Source organism: Molothrus aeneus, chromosome 13, assembly GCF_037042795.1.
Source record: "Molothrus aeneus isolate 106 chromosome 13, BPBGC_Maene_1.0, whole genome shotgun sequence".
Taxonomy (NCBI): Eukaryota; Metazoa; Chordata; class Aves; order Passeriformes; family Icteridae; genus Molothrus; species Molothrus aeneus.
The window spans coordinates 6,413,113-6,438,381 of record NC_089658.1 but is presented as its reverse complement, the minus strand read 5'-3'; the positions used below and the strand labels follow the sequence as shown (position 1 = coordinate 6,438,381).

The window sequence follows — 25,269 nt, the reverse complement described above, 5'->3', positions numbered from 1 at the left end:
TGCAAGGTCTGAGAACTAATTTTGTTCCACGCTACTTCCAATTGTTAGAGTTTTATTAGTATCAGTATTTGGAAGCATCACTCTTTACATCTTCAGCCAGCAATCTTTCTGAGATAAGTGTGGTCAGAAACAAAGGCCTTTGGAAAATAGGTAATGCAGTTTGGGTTTTTTTCAAAGCAGAAAAACGGATAAAATAAAAATGAATAATCTTTCTCATTGGATAAAGCAGCTGAGAACAGTCAGTGCATACAGGATGGAAGCATTGACTTGAACGAGACCAAATTCTTCAAACACTTCCCTGAGGCAATTTGCAGAAACCAAAATGATAGTTAGTGATTTCTAAGCTATACAGCTTGGGTTTTTTTAGTTCTTTTGTGCTCAGTGAATAATCCATAGCTCAATTTAAGTCTTGTAGATGGCTCAGACTTGTCACTGCCAGTGTTGCAGCTCTAGAGGAGTATTTCATGTGGCTGCTTGTTAGGCTGAAACTGTAACCATTATTCCTGAAGTGTAAGTGTTTTCCTAAGAAAACTGGTCTGTTTTGTGGGGTTTTGGTTGCTGTTGTTATCATTCTTAGTTTAATTTTATCTTCCTCTGTCTAGTACAGATTGTGAATGCCACAAAAAGTCTAGATAGATAAAGGTGTTTATAAACACCAAGGGATTAATTTTGTAAGTATAAACTTGTTGGTCGATAACTGATACCTAGAAAAACATTTTTTAAAAAAAGCTAATTTTTTAAAAGCTATTAGTGCAAACAAACCACTACTGCTTTGCTAGCTTGTAAGTTTGATCTGTTTTTATATTAAATGACTGAATTTTGTTGGTGTTACAGATAATAAAATTCACTGCAATTGCTTTCAATGCTTGTAATGCAAGCTTGCATATCTACCCCACACTCAGTCTTCTGTCTCCTTCCTTCTTTTTGCTTCAATATTTACAGCAGAATTGCTCCCTTTAATAATTAGGTCATGTATTTGACAGTTGCACCTAAGATTTTGACATACACCATGGAATTCTCTGCCTACATATATTTTAAATCTGTGAAAAATAATCTCTTATAATGACAGTTGGTGAATGAAGTATAAATAAAGTATGGAAACTTTCTTCTTCCTTTTTCCTCATCAGGAAGTATTGATGAAGATGTTGTGGTGATTGAAGCATCCTCCACTCCCCAAGTCACTGCTAACGAAGAAATAAATGTTACCTCAACAGACAGTGAAGTGGAGATTGTCACAGTTGGTGAAAACTACAGGTGAGATTTGCATCTCTTTGTATTAAAATTTTGCTTGTCTCTGGGTTTGTCTCAATGCTTTGTGCCGTTAAGAGCCCATAAGTTAATGTCACTGGAATTCTAACCAGAATGCACACTATGCATTTTTGATTAAAAAAACAAACCAAACAAAACAAAACCCGATCAATAACAAAAAACCCCAATTCTAAAACCCCAAACAAAGTAAGGGCAAAAAACCCAAAGCACAGCTTTGCCAAAGCTTGAGAATTGAACTAATCTGGAGTAGTTGAGGTGGCTGTATTAGTGTGATTGATGTGCAGGATTTGGGGGAAGCAAAGCTGCACAGTGAGATCCTAGAGAGAGCCTGTGTAGGCTGAGTTGACTATCTAGGGATTAGCTGAGCATTTCTCAGGAATGCAGCCTACTTTTTTGAAACTGCTGCTGCTGTATATGCTTTCCTGTTCTTCCAAGAATCTCTGGAAGTTTTGTTCCATATTTTCAGATTTTTACAGAATCTATTAAAGTAGAGTTTCTTGAAGAAAACTTCAAATTCAAACCTACCTAAAGCTAGATGCTTGTGAAAAATAAACAGCTTCATATATTCCTAGCATCAATAAGATGTGTTTTCTGTAATAGTCTTAAGACTTGAAAAAATTAATTCTTTCTTCCCTCACCTTCTGCAGTGCTCCAGCCAAAACAGCAGTAGCTCCATGGTGATTTGTGCAGTGGGTTTTGTTTGTTTTTAGTGAAGTCATTCCCTTTTCTTCATATTTTCCTCGTCTGAATTTCTGAAGTCTGAGTACATTGTTTTTCCAAATTGGAAAATAAGAGCCACTTGATTGACATAAATACTGGAGAATCAAAGTTTTTTGGGAGTGCAATGGTAAATACAAGACTGTAAAAATACTGTTCCCTTAATTAAAGACTGTATGCTTCAAAGAGGATACACACTCCAAAGATCATTGTCTTGAGTGTTGGGGTTTGCATGGCTAAACTGAACAGAATGGGTGCTGTGTGATATAAAATAGAGATAAACCCATCCCTTTCCTTAGATATGGTTACAGGCTTAGGATCTCCTCAAGCCACATTGCATTTTAGCTTAAGTATCACAAAAAGCTTTGTTTGTTCTCCGAAGAGAGGGAGCAAAATCATATTAGAGGTAAAGGTCCAGAGATTTTGCAAAGTCATGACATTTTGTAAATTTGAAGTATAAAAATTATCCTCTGAAAGCACTCTGTCACATGTTAACGTGCAAAAGTATTTAATGTTTATGAATTTTTAGTGTCTTCATAGGTCTGTCATCGTTTATAGACCTATAGATCATTTATAGACCATTTTTAGCTGTTTCAGACTGCACAGGAGTAGTATTAGATTTGCAGACTCTTCAATTACTGTTTACAAACCCAAAACAACTTCAGCTGTAATTGCTGCCTGGCCATGGTTGTAGGGTTTCACAGTGAATTTTTTTTTTTAAATGGCTGCATGTACAGGGGATGTGGCTTAGAGACCTTTAAACTCTCCATGCTGGGCATTTGCTGTTATGTTCTCTGGTAAAGGCTGCAATAGCATTTGTGAGTGTGTTTGTGAAAGCGGAGTCATGGGGTATGTCAATGTGATAAAATGCTTTTATAATAATAAAAATCTCCAGGTAGCTCCTCAGAGAGGAGGAGAAGAAAGCAATCATGGTCAGCTTGAGGCCAGCACTAAGGTGTTCCCCTGTGCAGGTCCCGCTCGGCGCTCGGCCACGCGCGCTCGCACTGGGCCGCGGGCTCCAGCTCGCACGCGGCGCGGCCGCCGGAGCAGCGCTCCCGCAGCAGGGTCTCCACCGTCATCCAGCCCCTGCGGCAGAACGCCGCCGAAGTCGTGGACCTCACCGTGGATGAGGATGGTGAGTTGCCTTGTCAGAGAAATCTGCAGGAGCAGGATGGGCAGTGTAATGGCACTGGAGTTAATGGCATCAGATAGAAGGTACCCTTCTAAGTCTGATTTCTAATGTCTGTTTCCAAACCTGTCAGAAAATGTGCCCTTCCTTTCAAAATTTAATGTTTAGCTGTTTTCAGTCTTTTATATCTAAAGATACAGTTTTTCTTCCGAAGCTGCCTTGGGTGTGTGTCTGAGAGCTGACTCACCAGGCAGAAATTACAGAACAGGTTGGAACTACTTCTTGAAAAATATGCACTTACTTCAATGCAACACTATAAAAGGAAAGTCTATCATTGCCTATGCTTTGGAATAGTGACTGTTCTTTCAGGCCTTGAAGTAAAAATAGCTTTTAAAAAAAGAAAAGCCCAACCCTAAACTAGTAAAGTGTGTTAGGTTTCTGAAGCTGTAACCTTTCATTGGTTCCTAACATTAAAACCTGCTGACACTTAATAAGTCTATTCCTGCTGAAGATCGTAAGAGAAACTTAGCAATTAGCATAAAATTGGGAGAAGGAAAAACTGAAGCTCATGTATGTTTTTGCACATTTGCAGATGGTGGTGGTTTTGGGGATTTCTTTGGTGCATGTTATTTGTAATGTAAGCTTTGTTGTTGTGTGGTTCTGCCCGCGTGCATTGCAAGCTTAGTATTGTACAGTATCTAATTCTTCAAGTTGTGGTTTTTGGGGTGGGATGGAGAGTCGGAAAGGCTTGAGAATAATTTTGGTTGGTTAATGGCTTGTAAGGTAGAGGATGAGTTGATGAACAGATTCTTCGTTTTAGGTATTTACTGTGAAATATCCCAACAGCTCTATTGTTGAAGGAGTGCAGTGTAGGTTTCTATTGCTTTACTTTACTCTTAAAATTCGTATTACAGAATTTAGTCTTGGATTCAGAAACCAAGTTATTTTTAAAATACACTTCTGTAATGTGTGTGTTAAAGACTGGCTGTTTCTCCTGCCTTCTAGAGGAAATGCCTAAGATGAATCTTCCAGGATTTAAGGAATACTATTTTTGGGTCTAGGCATCAAATTTCACACATGAATTAGTGTTAAATGATTGGACTTCTGAATTAACACTGTAAAAGGAGTTTAGCCCAACTTTACCTATTTCATCAAAGATACTGGTCTTAAAACTTGGCTGGCTGCTTCCCTGAGCATAAAGATCCTATCTCCTTTTATTTTCCAGGGCCCATGTCTGGGCAGTGAGTTGAGAAATCCAGTTTCTCTTAGCTAATAGTTCACAATGGACCAAGCCCCCTGTTTTTCAGTGGTTTGGGCAGGGGAGAATCAGAAGTGTCTGTAAGGACTGGTGGGGAACCTGAGCCTGAGGGAACTCAGGGTGGCCGCTGGCCTGAGCACTGCCTGATCACTTCTCATTTTAGGCTATACATGTTCTATAAAGTTGCTCGTTTTCTGAATTTAAACATTAATATATTTCACCCAAAACATTGTCTTAAAAGAAATAAAATTAGTATATTGGAAGGCCACATTAAAAGTAAGAGGAATGTAAATGTCGATATCAGATCATGTTTTTTTAATGTGATGAGTTGGAAGACTTGTGAGGGAGAAGATACATTTATTCCTTTGCTCACTGAGTTGCTGATACTCCTGCTAGATATAGAGAGAAGTCTTGAAAACGACTCATATTTTATTTTGAGACTCTGTAAAGGAAGTATTTGAAGTTTTTTGATGCTTCCCCCCCCCCCCCCCCCCCCGATATCCATGCAAACATTTTTACTAAAAAAACCTGAGCTATTTCTGATAATCTTCCCTTTTATGGTATCTTATATTCTTAGTCATGTCATTGCCTTTCATTACTTAAGAAAAATTTCAAACTTATAGTCCAAGTCCTTTTCAAAACTAAATTCTAATTATGCCACCAAGTATAGTTTTAAATTTTAACTTGTTTACAATTATCTAGTAAAGGACAAGACTCATCAAGTGCTTTGGATTTCCAGGATACATTGCTCACTGTTAGCTTTGCAATATATAATATGAACAGGTATGTACCTTTAAGAGAAGTCTCAAATATTGATAATCTGCTTTTAGCATGTGTTGAGACTAGAAACCAAGTTCTTGCTAAAGCCTTTAGCACAATGCATCTGGAATGATTGAAGTTTGTAAAGTAGTACTGCTAGCTTAGATGTTTGCTGTTCTTGGTGAGTTGTCTAAAAGTTGTTCTGTTTTTCATAGGCAATAGAAAGTTATAGGGATAATACTTAATCATAGAGTAGTTTGCCTGTAGATTAATGGAGGATATCAGCAAGCATTTTTATCATGAAGTACTGAAGTAATTTAATCTCTTTTATAGTAGAAGTTTTTTTATCCAGTAAATAAAACTTAAATGTCAGATTTGGTTGAGAATTGATTTTATGTTAATTATTAAAACTTGAGTAGATTAAAAAAGCAAGAGAGAAAAAAAGATAATTTTCTTTCCACACACAAGCCTGTCAGGTTTTTATGTTCTGACTTTCTTAACTTCTGGCAAGGCCAGAATCGCGAATGTCTTGTAAAATGGTTCAAAAGCAGGAACAACGATAAAAAAACCTCAGCCCTTTTAAAGCTTAGAGAACATGAAAGCTTTTTTATTTCACCAGAGCCGACAGTTGTGCCAACCACATCAGCTCGAGTGGAGCCGCAGGCCGTGAGTTCTGCTTCCACTACCAGCTCCAGTACCTCTACCTCAGAGCAGGCCTCTGATGCAGCTCCCAACGTCTCCAGCAGCCAGCCCTCTGCAGCACCAGAGACCACTCCCAGTCTCCCCAGTGGCAGCACTGCTGGCACTTCAACTGGAGGTACAGAATGAGCTCTGAGCTGTTGTGTTGCCTCTGAGTACAAAGGAGGTAGAGGAAGTTAATCAGCATTCTCAAAATTAAATCCCATGTGAGCTTCTAGTACTGAACCTAACAGTAGTAACCTGAGAGGACAGGAATCTGAAAAAGACCATTGATTTCTCCATAAAGATACAGGAAATTTGCTGGAGCCTTCTGTTTGTGCCTGTTGGAATGATTTGGTTATACAGAAGAAACCACATCCTTGCTTTTTGAGGAGGTGGAATGTAGTTCACTGGGAATTAAGCCTCTCATTTCAGTGTGTTACAGAGGTGTTATTTCAATGTGTGTTGTAAGAAAGTGAAGGATGTATCTGGATTCCTTGAGTATATCTCCTGCTGTGGATAACCCCCTGGGAGCACGTTTATATAGAGCTGTATATACAGAGAGCACTCATGACATCACTGAAACAAAGCTGCCCTGTCTGCAAGTGTGGTGAGGGCCAATTAACCTGGGTGGACCACAGTTGCACAGGAATTTGAGGTCTCTGCACGCTGACCACAGGAACAATTTTTCTTCCTTCCCCTGCTGATGATGTGCCTTAAATTTGTAGAATTAGGCAAGTGTCAGTTCCTGTCCTCCAGTGGTTGCCATGGGTACTTCCACCTGAACCATTCAGTTCGGGTTCATTTGGCAGGTATAGCTAAATACTACTTTTTGTAACTAGTTTGTTTTGTTATAGTCTAACTCTGGTTTTCAATTGGTTAAATACTTAATTCTGAGGTACAGGGTGTTTTGTTTCTATTTATGACACTGCTTTACAGTGATTAGTATTACTAATTTCTTTCACTTCAATATTAACTTTGTCTTCAAGATGAAATAAGAAGAGCTGCATCCAATTCGACACTGGAAACTGGCCCTCCAGCCATGCCAAGGCTGCCATCGTGCTGCCCCCAGCATTCTCCTTGTGGAGGGCCTTCACAGACTCATCATGCATTGGGACACCCACATAGCAGCTGCTTCCAGCAACATGGCCACCACTTCCAGCATCACCACCATCACCACCACAACCCTCACCCCGCTGTCCCGCTGTCTCCTTCGTTCAGTGACTCCAGCTGCCCTGTGGAAAGGCCTCCTCCTGTGCCTGCCCCATGTGGAGCAAGCAGCAGTTCTGGCACCACTTACCACGAGCAGGCAGGTTTAATCCTTGTGACTCACAATCACACCTTGTGACTTGGGATTTCAAGTTGTTCCAGATAGGAGGGAAGAGGATAAGGATGCTGAATTATAAATTGCTCTCTTGCTCTGCATCAGGCATTATAGAAGGGAACTAAAAGGAAAAATTGAGCTGTAATTTATATGAACACAAAACCCTGAAATTTTATGGAAAGACATAACCCTTCAAGTAATCATTGATGGCTGACCTCTTCATGGCTGTAAGATGAGTGACTGCATAGCAAACCTAACATAATTACCTTGAAATATTCTGCCCATCATAGCAGTTCTGCAATGCAAATCATTGAGCTGCTTTGAGGGAAGAAAAATACCAAGTCTAATGTCCTGTATATAAGAAGTATAAAAGAGTTTCTCCTCTAAAAGCATTGTTTTTTAGCAATTAAATCACAGCTGTAAACCAGTACAGTCATAGGAAAGAACAGTACTGTGCTAAGTTACAGTATGCAGAACTATCAATCTTATTTATCTATTGTAGAGATTCTTGGTGAGGTTTTTAGTTTGGTAGGGGGGTGGTGGGGGTTTTTTGGGGGGGGGTTTGGTTGGTTTTTACAGAATCTACTGTAAGGAAGTTAGTCTCTCAGCAGATTGATGAATTTAGGAATAAGAATAAAAAATGTTCCAGAGTCAAGCAGTAAAATTTCTATATTTGGATCCCAGTTGCTTTTGATAGTATCTATTTTTATTTTTAAAAAAATCTGATGTTTGAGTGTGACTTTGCTTTCAATGTCTGAAGAGTGGCTTGAAGAAAGATGGTTTGTCTCTGCAGCAGGCATTGCCAGTAGACTTGAGCAGCAGTGGTATCAGGAGCCACGGCAGCGGCGCTTTCCACGGCACGTCGGCGTTTGACCCGTGCTGTCCCGGCTCCTCGTCGCGCACGGCGCTCTACGGGCACCAGGCGGGCGCTGGGCCCAGCCAGGCCCTGCCCATCGACGGCTACGGCTCGGGCATCGTGGCACAGCCACAGCCACAGCCCCCGCCCCAGGCATCGCTCTCGTCCTGCCGCCACTACATGCACTCTCCTTGTGAGTATTGGCACTGCATGCACTCTCCTTGTGAGTATTGGCACTGCATGCACTGTCCCTGTCAGTGCTGACAGCACTGCATGCACTGTCCCTGTCAGTGCTGACAGCACTGCATGCACTGTCCCTGTCAGTACTGACTCTGCATGCACTCTGTGAGTACTGACAGCACTGCATGCACTGTCCCTGTCAGTACTGACTCTGCATGCACTCTGTGAGTACTGACAGCACTGCATGCGTTCTCCCTGTGAGTGCTGCTGGCACCACTGCATGCACTCTCCCTGACACACTGCCCTGGCAGCAGGGGAACACTCCAACCTGCTTGCATTGATCCTAGAGTTGGCGTAGCAAAACACAGATTGAGAAATATTTTAAACAGTTAGGGGGTTTGAACAGGACCAAGGTAAAGTTAAAATATTTTATTATGAGTGACCGTAGTAACACTGAGACTTCAAAACTGTATTTACAATGAAAATATTTTTCATTTCCTTTGTATTCTAGCACTGGCTTTTTATTTCATTTTCCTTGGTTGATCCCTTGTCTCATCCCTCCAGTGAGATCTGCTTTAGCACAATAATTTGTTTGATTGTGATTTCTTTTTTTTAAATTTTATTGTCTCTATAGAATAGTGAACCCAGAAAGATGGGGATTAAACTTTTAAAGATTAAACAACAAATGTAAAGTAATATTGGAAGGAGATTCTGTCCTCCTACTTGTCCCTCATGGAGGAAGGAAGCACTATTCCTCTCTGCTATAGTGCTTCAGGTTTGGGCTGCTCAGCACAAGGAGGACAGGCCTGTTGGAATGAGTCTATGGAGGACCATGAAGCTGCTCAGAGGGCTGGAACATCTCTGCTCCAAGGACAGGCTAGGAGAGTTGGAATTGTTCAACCTGGCAAAGAGAAAGCTTTGGGGAGACCTTATAGCACCTCCCAGTGCCTAAAGGGGCTCCAGGAGAGCCGAAGGGAGACCTTTGACAAGGGTATGTGGTGATAGCACCAGGGGAATGGCTTTAAAGTGGAAGAGTAGATTTAGATCAGGTTTAAGGAAGAAATTCCTCCCTGTGAGGGTGGTGAGGCTCTGGCAAAACTTGCCCAGAGAAGCTGTGTTTGCTCCTTCCCTGGAAATGTTCAGGGCCAGGCTGGACATGGCTTGGAGCAGCCTTGTGTTGTTGAAGGTGTCCCAGTCCATGGCAGGGGCTTGGAACAAGGTGATCTTTGAAGTCACTTCCAACCCAGACCTTTCTATGTACCTTTTCCAGTTGGTATCACACAGACTTTTTTTTTTTCTTTTTTTTGCCAGTATTGGAAAACAGAATGCTTTTGACTGCAGAAAATGCAGATTTCTTGTAGGGTATATTTCTAGAATCACTTTATTTAAAAGTTGCATAAACACATATTCCCATGTTGCTACTGTTTAAACTGATGTAATAATACTGAAATGCCTGTGTGAAGATACTTCTTAAAATAAATTTGAGCAAAATTGACCAAATTAAAAGCACCTTATGTTTTCATTGCAGATGCTTCCTTGACCAGACCTCTTCACCATCAAGCTTCTGCATGTCCTCACTCTCATGGAAATCCTCCTCCACAGCCACAACCTCCACCTCAAGTGGATTATGTTATCCCTCATCCAGTGCATCCCTTTCATCCTTCGATCTCTTCTCATGCATCTTCTCATCCTGTTCCACCTCCACCCCCAACTCATCCCTTAGCCAATGCAGCTGCTCCAATACCACAGCATCTCCCTGCAGCACACCAGCCAATATCCCATCACATCCCAGCCACAGCACCTCCAGCACAGAGGCTACATCCTCATGAAGTGATCCAGAGGATGGAGGTCCAGAGAAGAAGGATGATGCAACACCCAACGTATGTCACAAATGTACTCAAACAATAGCTAAGATTGACAGCATGTTTTGCTTTGTTGATGCAGTTAAGATTCTTTTTATATAACCAATACCTTAAAATAAAATGAACAAATTATGTAAATGAACAAACCATATACTGGGTTTAATTCAGATCAAATAAAGATACTTAGATATCTTTACTATGCCTTTTGCTTTACAAGAGGAGACTGAGAATGTCATCAGTGTTGCAATGTAGCTACTAAGACATGTAACAATTGTTGCTTAACTCGGCATTTGATACTAGTATCATCAGATGCTAGTTGATATTAGTAGTATCAGGTCAGTAGTAGCTTCGTATTCACAGAGTAGCTGAGCTTGTTTTAATTCTGCAGGTAATGTGTTAAAATATGTGAGAGAATTTCAGGAATGAGCTCTCTAGTTGTTGCTCCTAACTTTGTTATACAAATTTGACTCATAACTAACTTGAAACTCGTTTAGAAGTTAATGCTTAAAGAGAATTCTGCTTTAACTGCAGCTTTTGAGGCAGTTTTCAGGTTAAGTATCTATAGGCAGTAACTGCCCACAAATGGCATGTGACAGAGAAGCCAGTGGCTGTGAGACAGCAAGGTAGCATTTTTGGAAAAAATGAATGTGCTATCTTATCAGATCTGGGCATTTTTCTGTAGTTAGGGGATTGGAGTTGTGAATATTGGCAGTTCTGCAGCTTAGTGAATTTATATAGAAATATGGACACTTACAGGAAATTGTAGGCAAATGTTGATGGTAATGTTGTGGTAAAGTGGGAAAGTAATAGAAATCAGTCAGCAGGAGTTAAGTGGTTTTTTTCAAATCCATAATTGTTCTGTACCAGCTGGCATGGATAAGAACTGTGTGCTCAGTTTACCTGAGCTATAATGCAAACATGTTTCAAGGAAAATGTCCTCTGATTAGTGTATTAAGTTTCCATTAATTACTCTTGCTGGTATAGTTTTACTAGAAATAATCTGCAGCAGAGCTGTGAATGGCACTGAATCTGAGCATGAGTGTCATGTGGCCCTTCCTTTCCTGCCCTGCCCTTTGAGGTTAGGATTAAACAATTTCTCAATCTCTGCAGTCATGACTGCCAAGTGAAGGGCAGGTCACTGTAGCTGAAGCTGGTTTGGTTTAGAATATGAAATCTGTGTTTAAATTAACTTGTAACTTATATCTAAAGTAGAAATTAAAATACTGCATGGTGAGTTTCTTATTCTAAAGGCACTTGGTCTGTAACATTTTGGTTATGGGTGTTGGTTTCTTCATACTAAAAAGTATGTGAAATTAATTGTGTCTGTTCTTTGTTGTTACAGACGTGCTCATGAACGGCCTCCTCCACATCCTCACAGAATGCATCCTAATTATGGTCATGGGCATCACATCCATGTGCCTCAGACTATGTCTTCCCATCCTCGACAGGCTCCAGAGAGATCTGCCTGGTGAGCAGTCAGACACTACTTGAGCCCTTGGGACTCTGGGCAGGAGACCAGAATGTGCTGATCACAGTGCTGACAATGCTGGCTGTGGTTTTAAAAGCTGCTGCATGCACCTGTAGTTTAAAGTTTGTAGATGTTGATATGGCTTTGAAATATTACTTGGAGTACTCAATATCTTAAATATATTTCTAGTGGTTTTTAAGGTTTTGTAGTACAGACTAGTATATTCTCTCCCCTCTTTGTTTGAACTTATTTACAATTGCATCAGGCCCACTTATGAGCATGCACTTACATTCCACAATATATTTATTATTAAAAAATATACTTTTGGCCATTAGTGAAGAGGTGCATGCATGACAACTGCTGTCCCCACAGCATGTGCTGCAGGGAAGACTCCACATGGATAATATTATTGGGCTCAGTAAAGGTGGAGTTTTCTAGATTTTTTTAATACTAAATCTTCGCAGCTGTTTTAAATATAGCTTTTAGTTATGACAGGAAGATTCTTCAGCAAAATCTAAATATGGCTAAAAAAAAAAAATTGTACATGAAACTGTTGTTGTAGCTGTATTGTGTTGTAGGCTCTCCAAAGCAGAGGGATTGTACCTAGCAGGCAAGCTGTTCCTTTACTGTAATGCCACTTTCATTCATGTGACAGGGAACTAGGAATTGAAGCTGGTGTGACTGCAGCTACCTACCCTCCAGGGCCCTTGCATCCTCACTTGGCCCACTACCATGCACCTCCTCGACTGCATCACTTGCAAATAGGGGCTCTTCCTCTAATGGTAAGGAGACAGCTTATGGAGAATTATAATCATTGCTTTTTGATTTTGTTTGTAAGGAAAATGGATGTGTATACATTGCTGCAAAGTGCTTATCTGAAAATATTTCACTGTCTGTCCATGTGTTGCTCCCAGTGAGGGTGCTTGAACAGGCCCATTGTGTAGTAAGAGGAGACAGTATAGGGACATCCTCATTTCTAACTTCAGCTCTTGTAAAATGAAATATACTTGAATTAAATTGTCACTTGCATTGCAATGCATTGACCCTCTGCATCTGATTTTTAGAGTATTCAGTTTTGGATTGTTAAAAGTACCAACTTTCCACCCAATGCATGAGAATTAGCACTGATTCTCTCTTTATAATGTGTGTATACACACAACTAGAATTCCAGCTAGAGATTTCATTGTTTTCAAATAATATTTATTATTCATCAACCTAATTCTGTGTGATCAAGTATATAATTTTGTAGCATGAAGTGTTATAATCTGCAGGAAATGTGGCAGTAAGGTCACACACATGTTACACATATTTTTTTTTTTAATCTGCAGTGGAAAACGAAAACAAACTAGCATATTTTTACTCTTGTTACAGAGTATTATTTTTGAAAGAATGCTTGTAGGTTTAGTTAAAATTTTTCTTAATTTTGTTTAATGAAAATTCACAGAGAAACAGATTTAGTTTGAGTATATTTAGTGTTTCTGTGTTGTCAAGCAAGAATGTTTAATCCTCTTAAAGCTAGATAATCCAATAAAAATTGTGAGTTCATCTGTAAATGAACGCTAAAATTATAATGAAAAGTTATAAGTTTCATCCTTTCAAAACTCCTCTGTTAGTAGCCTGAATTGACATTTGGGGCTTGAACTGTGGCTTTATAACCAAACTGTAGTAACTGTCTCCAGTCTGGTCTTGCATTGCTTGTTCCTCACTCTTTAATACCAGATATGATGATCCTTAAGTACCTCCCTGATAAATGAAGTTTGGTCATTCTTGGGTGCTGCTGACATCCTTAGCAGAGACTTTCTAAATCAGTCTGTAGAATTTGGTATTTTAGTGTAGCCAGTGAGGTTTTTAATGCAGAACCTTCTCCTGTGCATCATCTCTTCAAATTAAGTTTTTCTGCATACTTTGGTTAGGTGTCTGCTTTTTCAAGTGGATAAAAGATGGCTTTACACTCTCATATTTATTTAATGTGTTGTACAGTAACAGGCAACATCAGCTGCTTTAGATTCCCTCCTAATAGTTCAGGGAACTGTACTTTTTATCAGGGGTAATAAATCATCTGTGGGATTTACTTCAATCATCACTGTGAAGTTTCTAGAAATTTAGGAGTTTAGATGATCCTTATATTACAGTGTGATGAGAAACTTTTAATTTTAATTGGGGTATTCCTACAGCTAAAACGTTATGTAAGCAAATAGTTGGGACCCCACACTTCATCTTTTTAGCAGTAGAGAAGAGAGCTATGATAGAGAATGTTCAGAAGTATTTCCTTAGTGTGTGATAAAATATTTTAGCGATTTATGCCCCTCTGCTTGGCAAATGCAGTTTCTAATTGGCAAAAGTGGCAGATGAAATGAGGGTCTTTAAGTCCACAGAAGTTTGTACAAGTGTTTGTAGAGGGATATTTGATCCTGATAACAGTAATTAATGAGGGGCTGAGTGAAACTGAAGTTTGTGTTCTGAGGCCTTGCACATGGTGCACTGCCAGCATGTTTGATCAGAACAGGCTGCTCTGAGCAGCACAGGAATTCCTCCAGTGCTTGGGATCTGGTTTGAACCTTGCTGTGATCAGACCTAGCACTGTGGCTTTGAAGTTGTGTAGAGTCTTTGACTAATTTAAAATGTATTCACACGCTAGGAGAACATGAAGGCAGGGTAGAGCTCTGCTAGAAGTTATAGATACAATGAGTTCAAAGCATTACAAATGCCTTTTGATGACTCTAGCCCTTCTATAGCAATAAAGAAAGTCACAGGTTTTGTTCTCGTGTGTGTGTGAGTACAGCAGATCTGTCAGCAAAACATTTTGAATAGAGAGTGAGTAGTCAGTGAAGTTTTTCATCAACAAACTTAACTGGATTTTAAACAAAAGTGCTGTTTTAGGCAGCAGATTATTTGCACCTGCCACCTGTTTTTTTTCTCTGTAACTTTAGGAGTGGGGTGGAGGAGGAGAGGCTGAACTGTGATTACAGTCCCTCTGCAAAGTTGTTGATGTTCTAAGGAGTGCTTTCTTCTTCAAGTACAGAGGGTACTAAACAGAGATTTCATGAGTCGTATTTTTTGATGCAGATATCATAAACTGTTCTTTTTTTGAGAGGGAGTTGTCTTTTAAAGTAACTGATCCAGTCACTCAACTAAGAATTTCATTAGTATTGAATCCACTTTGTGAAATGGCTTGCAGCACAATTGGCAGTGGAGTACTAAAGCCCCTTCCAGACTGTAAAGGACATAATGGATTGTTTGGGCTTTAATGATATTATGTTAACTCTGTATCAGTTTCTGACTTTAATTAGATGCAGATAACCAAATCTTCATCTACTCAGTGCTGGAATGCAGACTGCAGTTTTAATCCTCAGGGAGACCAAATGATAAAGATATGTGGGGGAAGTTAATCAGTGTTCAGCAGCTTTGACAGTCCAAATAGAGGGTTGGGGAAACAAAATCTCCTTTTCTACTAGTTTGGTTGAAGAGACTTCTACCTGTTTAAGTGTTGTTTCAGGAGGAGTCCTAGATTAAAAGCAGTTAGGAAGAGCTTTCTTCATATCTATCTATCCAAAGGTCAGGCTGCTTCCCTCCAGATTTAATATCATTACTTTGTGACCATGGCTTAGACTTTGTCACTGTTTTAAGGCCATGTATGTGCTGAGGAAAGAGCTGTTGAATGAAATCCATTCTGGACAAGTACCCATTCTGCTAACTGATCATTTTTAGGGAGACTCAAGATCAGTGCATTGCATAACTAATGGAACATTAGAAAAGAAGGATGCAGGACACAAAGGCTTTTCATCTGTTCCCGTTCTTCTCTGATACCAGCATTGTTGGATGCCACTTCTATTTCTGTTTACTCTGGGTTCCTTTGGCTGCTCCTTTGGCACTGTTAATGAAAGGCTTTTTGACTTGGGGCTCTAGCACTGTTTGCCACATCAGAGTGGGCAGGATGGCAACTCCTGTAATTTATTATGGGGTATGGGGTACCAGACTCTTGACTCCAGCTTCTTCTGCCCTTTTGAATGTGAATTTTAGGGGTGAGGAGTGGTGGGGGAATTATTTGGACTTTGTAGTTTGCTAGGTATGGTATAAGAAATATCTCTGAAATAGATGCAAGCTTTGAAAAGACTCCTTAATTTATCTGGGAACCTGCAGCTTCTCGGTGTGAGGGAGATCTTTGGATCATATTTAAAAAAAAACAAAACAAACCAAAAAATACCAAAACAACAACCAAACCCCAAAACAAACCCCAAGCAAACCTAAAGTTTCTTATGGTACCTTAGTCTCTCTCAGGTGTTTCACATCTAGCTTTCAATATCCTGTGCCCCCTTTTTCTTCTATTGCAGAGCCTTACTGTTTTTTTCCTTTACCTGTGGATTGATTCAGAGTGTTTGAGGCTGTCTTTACACTTAATTGTGAAAATCCTTCGGGATTTGGAGGTGTAAGCCAGTAGATCCCAGCACATTATGGTAGCTGTGTGCTGGTCAGAATACTATTGCTCAGAGTGTAGTCATACAGGTGTTGGCAGCTCTAAGAGATGCAGCTGTTCTGTAACCCAAAAGCCCACAAGTTTCTGTGTAATACCTGAACACTTAAGGCTGTAGCTTGATGTAGTAAGAGTAGTTCAAGATGAACTTCAGGTTTGAAATAGCCTTGATTAGCTGCATCAAGTAGAATTGCATTTTTAAGAAAAAGCTTCTAGGTTTTTTTAATAATATAAACATGAATTACTGTTCTTTGGTTTTTTGTAGATTAAACACTGTTGAAGAGCCCTCATTTTATGTTCCCCTAAGACACAGGTACCATTGGGTTTTATCTGTGCAGCACATGGTGCTTCATTGGGTTCCTTCACCCAATGATTTTCTATGAAAATTGCAGCTTTTCCCTGTTTGTATTTGGTTTAAGACATTAAATGATGAGCTTTACTTCTTTTTGTATTGACAGTAGCTGAGCAGTTAGTTAACTGAAAAGCTCACACCGGGGATTTGTTCTAATACATATGAAATTATATTTATGTGAACCATGGAGGCTGGGCTGGACGGGATTAGTAGTACCATGCAGGGCAGGAAATCTCTCCACTGAAAAAGCAGAAAGATCCTGCAAAGACAGAGGGTATTTAAAGCAGAGAGTAGCAAGAAAGAAAGCCTTCCCTGCAGGTCAGATGTTTCAAACTGCTGAGGATGTTTGTGTTGTGAATGGTTCAGACTTAGCCTTGAATTACTGTAGTTGCTGCAGATTTTTGTGGTCATGGAAAGTATCAATAGAAAGTGCAAAACAAGAAACAAATGATATTTCTACAGTTCCTGGCAGACTTGTGCTGGAATTTGCAGGTCCAGAATATATTGCTTTAAAGTATATATTTTAATTTGACTGTATCCAAAAGAATATATACAAACATTTAGTGCAGACTGGCATTGCCTTTAACTGTTCACATTCTTCATTAGCTTTAGCATTTCCTTTTTTCTTACATTCTGTATGAAAGCTTAGTGAAAACTCACTTCTGCTTGTGTGTGAAGCTCTCTCAAGAGAGCTGAAATCTTTTTGCATTGAAGCTTGGTGGTAACTGTCAAAGGGATTTTAGTAAGACTGTTCTTAGTTAGGTATTATTGATAGTTCTCTCTTGCAAGTCTTTTCTCTATCTTGTAGTCACAATTATACTTAGTTAAAATCTTGCTGTGTTAGTAGACTGCTTATTCTGCAGGTGTAAAAGAACTGGTTTTTTTCTTTTGTTCTTAGAGGTGTTTTTTCAGAGTAGCATTTTACCTGACCAGAAATGTGAGCTGTGCTCTCAGGGTATTTTATGAAAGAGCCTGTACGTAATGTATGTTCAGGTATTTTTGCAGAGGTGTTATGCCAGCCCTGTCAGGATAATATGAAGGCCCATTTATTAGCATGAGAATATATTGTCCCACACAACATTTCTATTATCTTGAGTTCAGTAGTTTGTTGTGGTAGGTACTCTGAAAAATTTTTGGTTTTGTACTGTTAAAATAAATTTTAATAGGTTTCTTAGTCTCCAGTAGCAGAGTTTGTTCTGTATCCAGGTGCATGTCACTGCAGTTGGTAAACTGGCTGCTGAGGCAGTAATTATGGAACTACAGCAATACATCTGTGACTTTGCACCTCTTGGAATGATGCAGTGTCTGCACTATCAGATGCATTGTTTTCCAAAACACTGATTTCAAATCCTTGTCAATAAAACACCAGGCATTGAATATCATTTCTGAGACTTAGGTTAGTTTTTGTCAGGAGTTCCCTTCCTCTGAATGGTGGCCATTGATTGCCAGTGTTATATTGGGCAATAAAATTTCCCAAATTATGCCAGACAAGTCTATGCCTAGTGAAAACCTGGCACAATAAGTATGTTCAGAGTGTGAGTGAATGACCTAGTTCTTTAAATGCCTCTTCTGTAATTGGAAGCTGAAGTAGAATTACATGCTTAAATGCAGAATGAATCATAAATCAGTGATTATCTGAGACAGATTTCTCACAAATCACCATATTTTTAATCTGCTCCCCCAAAATTCCTTAGTTACAGCTACAGTTTATGTTGTCAAACAGTAAGACCTATGATACCAACAGATATTACTTACATGAAGTGTTTTGATATGCACCTTCAGTTTCTATTACTCTGGTTTGTTAACATTTAAGACCAATATTGTGGCTGGATTTGTGGCAGATGTTGGCACTACATTGTCATTTAACAAGCACCATGTAAACTGCTTTAAAATAATAAGATTCTGCCTTTCTTTTCTGGAAAACAAATTATTTAGGGCAGAGGAATCTTGCCTATCCCTGTCAGCTTTTAGTTACAAGACTGGATTTGAAAACCGTAGAAAGGCAGCTTATTGGTCTCTTATTTGATGTGGGTAGCTTTGTCTAGGTCTGTGCTTTTCCACAATGCATTCATTGAGTTTTACACCTTTATATATGTTAAACTTGGAAGTGTCTGATGGAAAGAAGAGCAACATGTGAATATGTGACTTCATGAATAGTATCTGGGATATCAGTTTTGTGGGCAGCCTCATGAGATGCATATTGAGCTGTCACATACAGCAGCAGAGGCATTATCAGCTGATAGCACAGAAAGGAAGATGGTACTCAAGTATTTCCAAGTGAATTGCTGCTTACAGTCTTTCTCTTGGTGTGCTGTGGGATTAAGCAAACCTCATCTGCTGCTCATTTGGGGTTTTTTCACCTATTCATCAAAGATTGCTATTGGAATGTTCCTGACAACAAGTCAATACCATTATTCACTCATCTTGCTGGGGTAAAAAAGGAATGCAGCAGCCCTGCAGTGGAGATGGTCCCTGCTATATAAATTATCCTTCAGCTTTGCTTTATGAAAAGTGCTGGTGTTTGAAGGGCCTCTGGGATACAGCACTGGGCTTTTGTTCACTGCTTCTGTCTCTTACTGTGCAAGGAGGCTTAGTGGATGCTCGAATGTAGAATGTATGTAGAGTTAACTGACTTTAGATGTGAGTTTTGAGTGTTAGTTTTTATAGGCCTCTAAATTTAAACTGTGTTTGAAGATGTTCAGTTCTTTTGAGTCAGATAAGAGTATCTGCTGCTTTTCCCAGACTGAGTTTTTTAGCCTTTTTTCTGTGGTACCAAAAGCTTATATTTGAGAATCCGTAGCGAGTCCTTTTCATAACTTCATGTGTAGCTGTGAGGTGCTCTGTTTACAAAATAGGTAGATATTTCTGGTGGTTTATATAATGTAGGTTGAGATTTTGAGACTTGGAAATTGTAATGTGGATGTGGAGAGATTCCAGGAGAGGCTCTAGTCTCACTTCAGTTTTGCTTCTGGTTCTGTTAGATGTGTCAGAGTGGTGTTTGTGTTGTGCTGTCAGTTGGAATTGTATGCTCAGGCTGAGGAGTGTAAAAAGCGATTCAATGAAAGCAAAAGGAACTTAAACTTTTCAAAGTGAACAGTAAAATAGTGAAACTGTTCTGAATAGGTTTAACTTAACATCTGCTGTTTGAATAGGTACCAGACATGGCGGGCTACCCTCACATCCGTTACATTTCATCGGGATTGGATGGAACATCATTCAGAGGCCCTTTCAGGGGCAATTTTGAGGTTTGTAATAGAATAAAACTAGATATATGTCAAAATGTCTCATGAGGGAATTATGGGGAGGGTATATGATAGAGCTAGTTCTATATATAGATAGAAAAGAATCATAAAGAAAATAGCATTTATTTACAGAATGCCCTTACCATTGTGGAGTGGGACAAAAGCAAATTGAAAAGTTGGTCAGGAAAAGGTGCCCTGGACAATGCAGGTTAGGTGGCAATGACCTGACAGTACATCTTGCTCTGCCCACCAGCCATCAGTAGGACTGAGTAGGACATTCTGGGGGAAGGCAGGGCTGTCTCTGAGTAACTGTGCCAGGATCCTCCAAGCGAGGCTGAGACTTGGCCATGCTAACAGTGCTGTCCTGTTGTATAGTGCAGGAATTGAAATGGAGTGAAGGAAAAAAGCCAGGAGAATATAAAAGGTATCAGATGCAGAGAGTTAATGACCTAGTCCACTGAAAACCTCTACAGTGACATCTCATGGTTCTAATAAACTCATTGCTGGAGAAGAATAAATCAGTCATTGTATTTCAACTTAAGCAACTTTTTTTTTCCTCTTCAAAGCCTTAATGACTGTTAGAAAGCAAATATTTACCTAGCATGTTTTAATTGCCTTTTTCCTCATTAGACACAGAAGTATGTGTGAACATACTGATAGCAATTCCTATCTGACAAATGCTCTCATTTTTTTGTCATAAAATAGTATTTCCCTAGAACTTAAAATACCAGACTGTGTTGTGTGGGTTTTTCTACAGAAGCCCATCACTTTTCCCACACAACATACTCTTTTTGGCTTTGCCTATATTTAATTAAGTTGGGAAATAAGAGTTTGTCATTCTAAAAATGAAAATAGGTTAGAATAAAATTAATACTTCCTCAATGTAGTTGAAAGAATAGTTTTTAAACTGTTTATTCCTTCATGATTTTTAGGAGCTGATTCACTTGGAGGAACGACTAGGCAATGTTAATCGTGGAGCAACACAGGGAACTATAGAAAGATGCACATATCCACATAAATACAAAAAGGTGAGGATTTCTCAAATTGTGCCCTGTCTGTAATATTTCTTTGAACTTGTAATAATGTGAATGGTTAGTTTAAGTCTGCAGAAATGTCAGCTTCAAAGAGGGCATGTTTTCTGTATCTTGAAATTTCAAGGATTGTAAACAAAGCTTACAGTGCCACTTGTTTCACAAGGAAAATTTAAAATTAGTTGCTTAGATAGAGAGCTGCTGTGATGTGATAAACAGAAGTGCTTTGATATGATTAACTTGTCCAGTAGTTATGAGTAGCCTTGTGAGTAGTGAAATAACTGCTGGTAATAGCCAATAACAGACTTCAGTGATAGCTCACAAACGAAAGCTTATGTTTGCAGTAAACACTTCACAGTGCTTACCTGCTTGGTATATATCAATTTAACCTTTACTTTGAACACATGGGGAAGACTGGAACACCAGGAGGTTTTCAACTGGGGTACAGAGTTTTGATAACTGGGGTTGTCTCTCATCGAGAGTTCAGTCTATGGCAAGATACAATCCTATCCACATGACACTTTTTTCATACTTGTTAAATAGGTTGAAAGGATTTTTGTTTGCCTCTACATGAATGAAATTAAGATATTTAAACATAGACAATAAGTAAAAGGACTGGTTCCAGTAGACTTTTGTAATTAACAATAGTTAAATCTGAAATGTCCTGGGTTTTGCTCCAAGTGCTGGTTCATTTTGATTCAAATACATTTTAATAAGTATTACAAAATGTTTTCAAATAAATGTGTTGAATATGTATCAAAAACAGATTTTACTCAGTTTGTCAATAATGTCATCTCTACTAACAAGGTAACAACTGATTGGTTCTCACAGAGGAAACTGCACTGCAAACAAGATGGGGAGGAAGGAACAGAAGAAGACACAGAGGAAAAGTGCACCATCTGTTTGTCTATATTGGAGGAAGGTGAAGATGTCAGGTAAATAACACTGAATATCCAAATATAATGTTAATGTTCTGGCTTTGGCACCATACTTGAATCTGGTACCCTGCTTTGCTGTACTGCTGAGGTTAGCAGTTACAGTTAACTACTGCATTGAACTAGTACTATAAAACAAGTTGCAGTTGAAAATGCACATTGCTCAGTCTGTATTGTCATTAGGTAGAGTGTGGGTTATTCCATAGTTTGACTGACGGGGTTACAACATGAGCCCAAGCTGATGCCTGAATTAATCAGGACTGTCAGTGTTTCTGGAGTAATGCTACAGCATTTAAACTTCAGCAGGTTTAAATCAGTCTAACACAGCAGAAGCCAGGTGATGCTTGACTTCATTGCCCACATCCATTTCTTTGGAACTAGACAGAATGCATGTGCATCTGGAAAGGCTCTGAAACTTGGGAAAACAGAAAGAACAGACCTCAGTAGCAAAGGCCACACTGGTTTTTTTCCAATGGGGTTGTTGATATGGAAATGCTTTATTAACACTGATGTTTTTGTGTTCTGATGACAGGCGCCTTCCATGTATGCACCTTTTCCACCAAGTATGTGTAGATCAGTGGTTGATTACTAACAAGAAGTGCCCCATTTGCAGAGTGGACATTGAGGCTCAGCTGCCTAGTGAAAGTTGACACTGCTTTCCAGAACTCTTGTCCTCCCTGTCACTCCCTCTCATCCTTGCTGGTACTGCAGTCAACCAAAGATGGCATGACTTACCTGCGCAGATTTGGAAGCATTGAACCCAGAGTGCTGGCTCTGCTATATGGTACAACTAATGCTAGACCTACAGTTTATGTAGAAGACAGTTGAGTTTCAGTGTATTTATAAATTTGTTTTGTTTTACATTTTTTTTTTAAATTCATTACTGTATTTTTGCATGGTTCCTTGTATTGCATTTGTTTGCACATATTATGGGCTTTGTGACCCCAAACTTGCAGGCGAGATTAGCTGCTTTAGTAAGTAGAATTGTGTGGTCTCTTTTTTGGTTTGTTTTATGTAGTATCAAGCTTTGAAAGTATGATTTCACTCATTACTAACCTTGAATTCCTTAATTTAATCGATCATATATATTTTAGTTGAAATGTATAAAGATCATCTAGAAAAGGATAATATTATGTATTGAGACATTCCTTAATTAGGAAAAAATGGCTGCTGTATATTTACAAGATCAGTTATGAGTCAAATAACATCCTTAATACTGGGAACAGAACATGCATTATATTCAGTTTGACTGATACATATAGCATACTCATCACCAGAGTTTTTGTCTGATCAGATTTTTGTGTTTGTTTTAAAAATTTCAGCACAATGCAGATATATTTGAATGTCAATATTAAACATTTAGACTGCTGTTCAGATTGTATTTATCATTTTCTCTATGTCTAGAAATTTGAATCCCTAACTTAAATATATGCTGCTGTGAAACAGCTCTTAGTGAACACTAAATGTTGATTTCAGTTAGCTGGATTGTAGATACTTGCAGACTGAAAGAATTTTTAGGGACATGGAAAAAGAGCTTAGAATCTGTTTGGTCTTCTGCTAACTTAAATTGAAGTATCTGCGCACATTGAGGGTTGGTTTTTTTGGGATTTTTTTTCCCTATGTTTTTTGTTTATTTGTTTGGGTTTTGTTGGTTTGTGTTTTTTTAAAATATAAAACCATTCAATAAGGACTTAAAGCTGCAGGGTTTTTGTTTGGGTTTATATACGTGAATTCATAGAATTTCTAAGGATTCCAGGCTTGTCTTGGGATTTTTATTAGATTTAAAGTTAATAAAGTTAGCTAAATCCACTTGTCTCTTGTTTTTATTTTTCATTAGTAATTTGAAAGCCTGTAAATTCCTGTAGAAACTGAGACACAAATTATGTGGTTCCCTAGTTTTTGCCTTGATCATAGATTCCCTCTTTACAAATTACCAATAGTCCATCACTGATTGAAATATTTTCTATAGTTAAGATTTGCTGCATAATATAGTATATAGAATTAAGTTATAATGTACTAACATTTTGCCTTTGAAGGAGGTTTTAGTCCATATCAGGATTCCAGTTGCTTATCAACATTCTTTCACATCTAATAGATTATAGTTTATTTAAATGTGCTCAACATTGCAAAGTACAAATGTGCAAAAACATTGAGACAGCATTACTGTCACTTTGGAAAAGATGTTCCTTGGGGATCATATATGAACATGCCAATTAGCTTGCATTAAGCCACCTGCTTTGTAAGTGGATTGAATAATAAATACCTTCAGTTCCTTGTCTTTGTCTTTCATGATCAGATTACGTGTAAACGGTTTACAGTAAACCTAGAAGATGAACTCTTATGTTTACACTAAAAAATCCATTTATGAATATTACCTTATGGAACTTGATGCCTGTTTCTGTATGGTTAAAGCTGCTTCCTTTTATTTGATTTTTTTTTTACCTGTTAGTAGTAGCATTTGCGAGTACAGTGTCTATTGCTGGCAACAAACTTCACACCTCTGGCACTGAGGCTTTAAACAGAGAAATTTTATTCCAGCATGTGTGATAAATGGACCTTTTCAAGCTTAATGGCATTGCTGAAACTGAACTTAAAACCACTTTGCGCTTGTATGATGGGGGATATGGGAGAGAGGCAACAGATTGGACTGCTTCAAAACCTTACTTGGGTTTATGCTAAAGCTTCTTGAACATTCTGGCTGTAGGAAACTGAAAGTGACTGCAAAGCTGAAGCTGCATTAATCTGTTCACTGCTAAGAATGAATAAAAGTAACTGGAAGGACTGAACAGACACGTTGTGTTTTCCAGTGACTGTTGAAGTTAATTGACCACTAATGCTTGAAGACTGATGATACTCATTTCTAAAAGTTTCCAAGAAGGTACTTGAGAGATATGGTAAAAAACCCAGGGCCTCTGAAGTAACTGAGACCCTGGGTGTGTGATAGAATCTATTTTGGATTCCTTTCAGGACAGAGAAGCACAGGTTTGGGGGGATTTTTTTTTCTTTTTAAGGAAATATTTTATGGGTCTAATTTGAGTGCCTGGTACTAGAGGTATTTTAGTGATCCATGAATTGATTTGTTATATAATAGCTACTGATACTGTCTTGCTTTTAAATGTATGCATAACGTTGTAATGTGATGCTGAACACTTAGGTATTTGTCAGGAATCACAGTGTTCTGATCTTAATGCTATTGCAGGGGCTAAAAAGCTGCAGCTTACTTCTGTTCCAGAAGGTTGTGACTTAACCATAGTTTAAGAGAAGGAAAAGGAATAGGCTTTTCATTTTGAAAATTTCCACCACTTACTGTGCTTTATATGCTTAGATGCATTGCCTTAAGTTTTCTGCAGCATCTTTAAAGATAAGATTCTCAACAGTCTGCATCAAATTACTTTTCAAATAAAATTCCATTGTCAAAAGAAATCCTTTTGTATGCAATAAATAAAATGTTAGACTGGTATAATTCAAAATCCGTTTCTTTTGCAATTTTTTCCCCTTTCATTGTTTTGCACTGGAAATCTTGATCCCTAAACATTTTCGTTTATATGTATTACTGCAGGTACTGCCTAAGAAAAAACTGTTAGTGAAGGATCAGCGTTCAGCTGAAGTTAATTAGCCTGCTAAATGGAGTTATCGGGAACCTTGGAATTCTAATTTGAGGAGTGCAATTCTGGAGAAGAATTGCAAGTAAACTTTTGTCGGTTTAGGCAACTGCGGTAGCGTTGAAGTTCCTGAATC

The 25,269-nt window shown here is 38.7% G+C and overlaps 1 protein-coding gene across 6 annotated transcripts in view; it reads left to right on the top strand.

Moving 5' to 3' along the window:
- The window catches only part of RNF111 (ring finger protein 111), a 44,142-nt gene extending 19,141 nt beyond the window's left edge, over nucleotides 1–25,001 (top strand). For 2 of the 6 annotated variants that reach the window (XM_066558832.1, XM_066558833.1), the window contains 12 exons: nucleotides 1,128–1,254; nucleotides 2,958–3,121; nucleotides 5,752–5,949; nucleotides 6,800–7,119; nucleotides 7,928–8,183; nucleotides 9,699–10,050; nucleotides 11,375–11,500; nucleotides 12,156–12,282; nucleotides 19,476–19,568; nucleotides 20,498–20,593; nucleotides 21,404–21,531; nucleotides 22,064–25,001. In XM_066558832.1, the coding sequence (XP_066414929.1) occupies nucleotides 1,128–1,254; nucleotides 2,958–3,121; nucleotides 5,752–5,949; nucleotides 6,800–7,119; nucleotides 7,928–8,183; nucleotides 9,699–10,050; nucleotides 11,375–11,500; nucleotides 12,156–12,282; nucleotides 19,476–19,568; nucleotides 20,498–20,593; nucleotides 21,404–21,531; nucleotides 22,064–22,181 (2,105 nt within the window). In that variant the 3' untranslated portion in view covers nucleotides 22,182–25,001. The remainder of the gene's footprint in view (nucleotides 1–1,127; nucleotides 1,255–2,957; nucleotides 3,122–5,751; nucleotides 5,950–6,799; nucleotides 7,120–7,927; nucleotides 8,184–9,698; nucleotides 10,051–11,374; nucleotides 11,501–12,155; nucleotides 12,283–19,475; nucleotides 19,569–20,497; nucleotides 20,594–21,403; nucleotides 21,532–22,063) is intronic. The other 4 variants (XM_066558835.1, XM_066558838.1, XM_066558836.1 and 1 more) reach the window with 3 other exon arrangements.
- Nucleotides 25,002–25,269: the final 268 nt, after the last annotated feature.